Raw genomic sequence first — 6,876 nt, 5'->3', positions numbered from 1 at the left:
TCTTCAACCCCTCCAGGGATGGGGACTCCCCCCCTGCCCTGGGCAGCCCATTCCAACGCCCAACAGCCCCTTCTGCACAGAAATCCTTCCTCAGAGCCAGCCTGACCCTGCCCTGGGCAGCTTGAGGCCATTCCCTCGGGGCCTTCTCTGGCCACGCTCGAGTCATTCAATGGCCTTTCTGGGGTGAGGGGCCCAAAACCGAACCCACTCAGTGAGGGGCGGCCTCCCCAGTGCCGAGCCCAGGGCTCAGATCCCTTCCCTGTCCCTGCTGGCCACGCCAGGGCTGACACAAGCCAGGATGCCATTGGCCTTCTTGCCCCCCTGGGCACACTCTGGCTCATTCTCACCCCCCCAGTCCCTCTCTGACTGGCAGCTCTCCAGCCGCCCCTCCCCAGGCCTGTAGCCCCCCTGGGGGTTGTTGTGGCCCAAGGGCAGCCCCCGGCATTTGCCCTCAGTGAAACTCCCCCAGTTAGGCTCAGCCCATCACTCCAGCCTGGGCAGGTCTCTCTGCAGAGCAAATGGTTGCAAATGGGTGCCAGGGTGCTCCGGTGCCATCACAGATGCCTCACGCCACCCACCCATGTCCTGGTGCCTGGAGCAGGGGCCGTGGGGCCAAGGGCCCCCGCCGGGCCAGCAGACATTGCTGTGGGGTGCTCGGTGCTGGATGAGGGACTTGAACATGTGGCGTGTGATGAGAAACTCTGTGACCTGGAGGTGACGCAGCTCCGGCACTAATGGGAGCTGGCAGGAGCCCTCGCGCTGCCATGGGCGTGCATACATGTGCTGGCAAGCATCCAGGACCCACGGCATGCAGACAGGGGTGTCAGAGGGTGCCACGCATGTACACTCGTGCTGGGGGTGGCATGAATGCACATGCATGTGCTATAATGCACCATACATGTACACACACATGTCAAAGGGTGCCATGAATGCACATGCATGTGCTATAATGCACCATGCACGTACACATATGTGCCAGGGGTGCCATGAATGCACATACATGTGCTGTAATGCACCATGAATGCACATACATGAGCTACAATGCACCATGAATGTACATACATGTGCCAGGGGATGCCAAGCATGCACATAGGTGTGCCGTGGGACACCATGCATGCACACGTGTACCAGAGGGCATCATGCACGCACACTCAGCTCAGCTCCAGGTGCATGTACATGTGCACTCACATGCAACAGCCCAGCCGGAGGTGATGCATGCAAACATGCACACACGTGTGCCAATGCGCACACATGTGCCAACACACACGCAAACACATGCAGCTCCAGAGTGCCATAGCATCGCTCCTCCGATGTGTCTTTGCCACAGCACAGCCTCAGCTCATGGGGCCACCGACCTGCCCTTGTCACACATCCAAGCCTCGCTCTGTGCCTCAGTTTCCCCCCCCTGAAAAGGGCCTGGGTCCTGCCCCGCATGGGGCAGCCACCCCGTGACTAATCACCTCCCAAGTTAATGATTCATTTCTCCTCCTCCTCCTCCTCGTAGCCGGGGTCACTCGTCTCGCTCAGCCCGGTGCCTGTGCCCAAGGACTCGGGGACCTTGGCTCGTCGTTGGCTGGAGAGGGATTCCCAGGGGGACGCTGGTGAGTTCATGCCCCCCACAACAGGACAAGCTCCCACTGCCACCAGTCTGGGGACACTAGTCCCAGCATTGCCACTAGCATCCAGCCTGGAGGGGACGGGGCTGCTGGGGTGATGGCTTGGGGGTCCCTACGCCCCACGAGTGGGTAGAGGGGGTTTGGGGAGGGTGGAGGTCACCCTGTCCCTGCAAAATTCTGTGCCACCCCCCCACCTGCAGCTGCAAAACCCTTCTGCAAAAGTCAGAACCATTTACCAGCACTGAGCAAACACCCCGGCAGGGTCCCAAAGGCACCGTGTGCCAGGGCTTGCTCCATACCAGCGGGATCTGCACGGTGCCCAGTGCTGGGGGCTTCCCGGGAGAGCCCCCCCCAGCTCGAGGGGACCACAGCATCGCCACTGCCTGCCCTGGCTCAGCAAGAGCCGCTCTCCAAGGGACATGGTGGGGTTCCCAGGTTGGGGACGATGTGCCCTTGTCCTTGGCACTGCAGCTGGTCCCGCTGTGCCCTCTCCACCTCCCTTGCTGTCCCACCTCCCAGCTGGGTGTCACCTCCATGTCCCCACCCCTGCACCCGTCTCTCAATGCCATCCCCTCCTCCTGCCTGCCCACCACTGCCCACCGGGGATGAGGTGGGGTCTCTGCCCTTCACAGCCCAGCTTGGTGTAGCCACCCAGGGAGGAGGGTGCTGGGTGCTATGGGTGCCCAGCATGGGGACACAGCTTCTCCCACCCCCTGCTCCCTCCTCACACCCCGTTGGCACCAGCCCCATTGCTGAACCCCTGCTCTGCCTCCCCCCAGGTCGGAGCCAGAGGGGACCCAGCCAGGAGTCCCCATCTCTCCTGGGGTCCCTCACTGGCTGGGAGACGCCGGGAGGGGGAACCACCAAGCCAGGGAGTGGAGTGGGACCCTGGGCACGGGGGAGACGCAGTGCCAGGCCAGGCTGGAGGGTGCCCGGTAAGGCTGTTGGGGGTGGGGAGTGCTGGTGGGACCCCTGAGGACACCCCTTCCTCCACGATTCAGTGACCAGCAGAGCTCACAGCACCCAGAGGTGCCAACCCTGGGGATGGGGCTGTCCCGTGGGCAGGGTGGCCTTTGCTCCTGGAGAGCCTGCAGTCAGGGTGGGCAGAGGGGGTTGCAGAGGGCTCAGCCCTGCTCACCAGAGCATCCTGCCTGGACCAGAGCCAGGTCCCCTTCGCCCTGCATGCTCAGAGGGACTGACGGCGAGGGGGGGGACCGTGTGTCTCCAGGGTTAGCATGACCGAGGTGGAACCCGTGCTGGACTTCGCATCCTCCGGGAGAACAGGCCGGCGCAATGCCCTGCCCGACATCCTGGGCTCGCCGGCCGGCGTCAGCCCCTCCGACCTGCCCCTCAAGCTGGCCGAGATGTCCCTGAACGCAGGTAGGTGGTGGGGAAGGTGGAGGGCAACGTGGGGTGAGCATGAACCGGGGTTGCTCATACCCTCGTCTCTACTCGCAGGCAGCGCCCAGGAGATGCAGTCGCCCTCGGCGGAGGTGCCCCCTCCGCAGCCCCCCAGCCCCGAGCTGAAGGACACGTCCTAACCCCACTCCGGGGGGGACATTGCTGACCAGCGGAGGAAAGAGGAGGCTGCGGAGCATCAGCCCAGCTTTCCTGGCACAGCCAGAGTCCGCTGGGTTTTCCTCGGTGCTACCGCGGCGAGACCGTCGGGCGTCATCCCCCCCCGCCATGGGGGGAGCATCGCCTGGGGCCCTGCCGTTACGAAGGGGCGATTCCCACCCACGCCCTGGGCGAGGACCCGAGGGGCAGATTTTTTTGCCTCCTCAGGGGGGAGGAATATTTTTTCTTCTGGGGCATTTGGCAGAGCCGAGCACAGGGGTTTGCCGGGGGGGGGGCCTTTCTCCTCGTCGCAGGAGCAGCCCGCGGGTGTTTCTAGCTGAGTGTGGTGTTCACTGTGATGTTTTGGGTACCACCTCTGTCTCCTGGCCTTTCTTCCTAGGGGAGGCAACAGCCTTTGTCAAGGAGAGTGGGGGGGAAGCACTGCACAACACCGACACCCCCCCAGCCCTTAAGCAAAGCCCCCCCCAGCAGCCAGCACCTTGCTGGGGGGTCCCACTGAGGAGTGGAGCCCCCAGGGTGGTCCCTGCCCCGGGGGTCTCAGCTCCTGGGGCCAGGAGGGTGCCGGTGATTTTGGAGGGGATGAGCAGGGTGATGCTGTTTTGGGCATCCCCAGCCCCGTGTGCCGGGGCCACCCATGGGTCTCCATGTCTGCTCCCCTCCCACAGCCCTGGGATCCCCCCCGTGTCCCTGGGGAAAGCTCAGGGCGGGGAAGCCGCAGCAAACGGGGTCGGAGGCGCTTTGGGGATGTGCACAAAATGGAGTCAGGCTTTCCCAGGCTCTGACCGTGCTCCCCAAAACTTCTGCTCGCGGGTGGGACGGGGACCCTCTGCCCGGGCACAGAGGGGCTGGGGGAGGCGAGAGGCCAGGAAGGACTTGGGCTGCCCGGATCCCACCCAGGCCAGGGGCTCGTTGCCCGGGCCCAGGGTGGCCAGAGCTGGGCAGTGGTTGCCCGCTGTGCCAGACCCTGCTCCATCCCGGATGATCGCCTATAGCTGTCGCTGTGGGACCAGCAGATAAATCCCAAAGCCCGGCCCACTCTGGCCACAGCGCGGGTGGTGGCCACACGAGGGGCCACCCTGCCCAGCAGCACCCACCCCCAGCACCCCAGGGTGGCCCTGGCCACCGCCAGGCTCTTGGGCCAGGCCACCCGCTGCCCAGCCCTTGGTGTGGAGACCAGCCCCGGCCCTGGCGGAGCGTCGCGTGTGTGTGGGCACCCACGCGTGTGGGTGCCTCTGTGCAGGGAGCACCCACACGTATGGGCATCCCTGTGTGTGGGTGCTGTACATGCGGGTGTCAGTGCGCGGGGGGCCGTGCTCAGGGGTGAGCCCGTGGGTGGGTGTCAGCGGGTGGGCAACCGTGTGCGTGCGTGTCTGTGTGCGGGTGTGCGGGTGTGCAGGGGCACCCGTGTGCCCTGTGGGTGTCTGTCAGCAGGGCTGTCCCTGCACGTGGGTGCTCCTGTGGGTGGGTGTCTGTGTGCGTGGGTGCTGGTGTGCACGGACACACGTGTACATGGCGGGTCCTGTCAGCAGGGGTGACCATGTGCACGAGAGCTTCTGTGTGTGGGTGTCTGCGTGCTCCCAAGCATGGGTGTTCAGCCAGCAGTGTGCCCAGGGGCCAAGGAGGGCAATGGCATCCTGGCTTGTGTCAGCCCTGGCGTGGCCAGCAGGGACAGGGAAGGGATCTGAGCCCTGGGCTCGGCACTGGGGAGGCCGCCCCTCGCTGAGTGGGTTCAGTTTTGGGCCCCTCACCCCAAAAAGGCCATTGAGTGACTCGAGCGTGGCCAGAGAAGGGCAACGGAGCTGGGGCAGGGTCTGGAGCACAGGTCTGCTGGGGAGCGGCTGGGGGAACTGGGGGGGTTCAGTCTGGAGCAGAGGAGGCTGAGGGGAGACCTCCTGGCCCTCTGCAACTCCCTGCCAGGAGGGGGCAGGGAGGGGGGATGAGTCTCTGGAGCCAAGGCCCCAGCGCCAGGCCCCGAGGGAATGGCCTCAAGCTGCCCAGGGCAGGGTCAGGCTGGCTCTGAGGAAGGATTTCTGTGCAGAAGGGGCTGTGGGGCGTTGGAATGGGCTGCCAAGGGCAGGGGGGGAGTCCCCATCCCTGGAGGGGTTGAAGAGTCGGGCTGAGCCAGCGCTGAGGGATCTGGGGAGTTGGGAACGGTCAGCATGAGGTTCATGGTTGGGCTGGAGGAGCCTCAAGGGCGTTTCCAACCCCGATGATTCCAGGATTCTGTGATTCATGTCCGTGGGCAGCCATGCGCATACATGTTCATGTGTGTGGGTGGGTGCTGGTGTTCATGGGCACCCATGTGCCTGGTGGGTGTCTGTCTGTGCAAGTGGGTGTGTGTGTGTGTGTGTGTCCATGTGCATGGGCAGGCCTGTGCATGCATGTTCACACATGTGTGGCTGTCTGTGTGCATGGGTGCTCCTGTGCATGGGCACGCATACGTGTGATGGGCGTCCATGTGTGTGAGTGATCCCATGAGTGGGAGTTTTTGTGGGTGGGTGTCCGTGTGCGTGGGTGCTCCTGAGTGTGGCTGTCCATGCGGGTGGGTGTCCACGTGCAGACACGCTCATGTGCACAGGTGTCGGTGTGGATGTGTGCTGGTGTGCACAGGCACCCCATGTGTGTGGTGGGTCTCTGTGAATGTGGGTGATCACATGCATGGGTGCTCCTGTGGGTGGGTGTCCATGTTCATGGGCAGCCGTATGCATCCGTGTTCACGCATGTGGCTGGCTGTGTGCACAGGCACCCGTGTGTGTGGTGAGTTTCTGTCAGTGTGGGTGTCCGTGTGTGTGGGTGCTCCTGTGGGTGGGTGACCCCTGTACATGTGAACACCCATATTTCAGGGTCCCGTTGTCCCGGAGGGAGGCTGGGGGTGTGTGGGGGGGGCCAGGGCTGCGCATGTCCCATCCCAGGCCATGGGGGTGGGTGTGAGTGGGGGCTCTGGCTCCCCAGGGACTTGTCCAGGGAATAAATCATCCGTCTTTCCCTGGGGACCTGTGTCCCACGGGGTGTTCCAGACGGGGAGGGGGGGACACCCATCCTGTAGGGTGTGGTGTCTGTCACCCCCCCCAGGTCCTGCTTGGAGGCGGTGCCAGGGGGTGGAGGCTGAACACGAGCTCCTGGCTATTTTTGGGTGTCCGTGATGACACCTTGGGGCCAGGGAGAGGGAAAAAGCGTCCCCGGGTCCCACCCGGACCTGGTCACTTTGACCCCGATGTCCCCAGGATGGGGGGACAAGCTGCAGCCACGGGGCTCAAGGACACCCGATCCCCACGCTGGGACCCTCTGCTGCCCGGGGGATGGGGGCAGGAGGAGGCACGTCCCCAGGGACCCAGGGGCAGGGGACACTGAATCTCACAGCCACAGGTGACCCCCCCGCATGCTGGGAAGGGACTGGGGGATGCACTGGCCCTGCTACCACTGGAGCCCAAAGCAGGGGGAGACCTGGGGGGCACATGGTGGGTCCCGTGGCCCCACGGCTGGCCTTATCCCCGGTGTCCCCCTGACACACAGAGCATCACTGGGGGACACCGCCACGCACGCAGGGTGGGGACAAGGTCACACCCGTGTTCCCCCCACACACACATGGAGCAGGGACGGGGTCACACGTGTCCCCACCCACACACGGAGCAGGGGTGGGGTCCCCACACTCCTCTGGTTACCTGACACCCCCCCCCCCCCC

General features: G+C 64.6%; 3 protein-coding genes across 4 annotated transcripts in view; all 3 read left to right on the top strand.

Annotated features, from left to right (window-relative positions):
- The first annotated feature begins 485 nt into the window (after positions 1 to 485).
- Positions 486 to 3,546, top strand: LOC113488244 (cAMP-dependent protein kinase inhibitor alpha-like). 2 transcript variants are annotated; one of them, XM_026863315.1, is made up of 4 exons: positions 1,477 to 1,601; positions 2,396 to 2,551; positions 2,845 to 2,996; positions 3,075 to 3,546. In XM_026863315.1, the coding sequence occupies exons 3-4, from the start codon at positions 2,852 to 2,854 to the stop codon at positions 3,155 to 3,157; spliced, it is 228 nt and encodes a 75-aa protein (XP_026719116.1). In that variant the 5' UTR covers positions 1,477 to 1,601; positions 2,396 to 2,551; positions 2,845 to 2,851; the 3' UTR covers positions 3,158 to 3,546. The 2 variants fall into 2 exon arrangements, with proteins under 2 accessions (XP_026719115.1, XP_026719116.1); XM_026863314.1 differs by lacking the exon at positions 2,396 to 2,551 and having other exon boundaries at positions 486 to 1,601.
- Positions 1,441 to 6,876, top strand: part of SNRNP40 (small nuclear ribonucleoprotein U5 subunit 40) — a 34,646-nt gene continuing 29,210 nt past the window's right edge. The window contains exons 1-3 of the mRNA XM_026863312.1: positions 1,441 to 1,448; positions 1,505 to 1,509; positions 6,267 to 6,282. The gene's annotated coding sequence lies outside the window, so the exon portion shown is untranslated. The remainder of the gene's footprint in view (positions 1,449 to 1,504; positions 1,510 to 6,266; positions 6,283 to 6,876) is intronic.
- The window catches only part of FABP3 (fatty acid binding protein 3), a 4,593-nt gene continuing 3,631 nt past the window's right edge, over positions 5,915 to 6,876 (top strand). Inside the window, exon 1 of the mRNA XM_026863239.1 lies at positions 5,915 to 5,951. Within this exon, the coding sequence (XP_026719040.1) occupies positions 5,915 to 5,951 (37 nt within the window). The remainder of the gene's footprint in view (positions 5,952 to 6,876) is intronic.

This window comes from Athene cunicularia (genome assembly GCF_003259725.1).
Source record: "Athene cunicularia isolate RWA chromosome 23 unlocalized genomic scaffold, athCun1 chr23_part1, whole genome shotgun sequence".
In the NCBI taxonomy this organism is placed as follows: domain Eukaryota; kingdom Metazoa; phylum Chordata; class Aves; order Strigiformes; family Strigidae; genus Athene; species Athene cunicularia.
The sequence above is the reverse complement of the archived record's forward strand: the minus strand, read 5'-3'. Positions and strand labels throughout refer to the sequence as shown.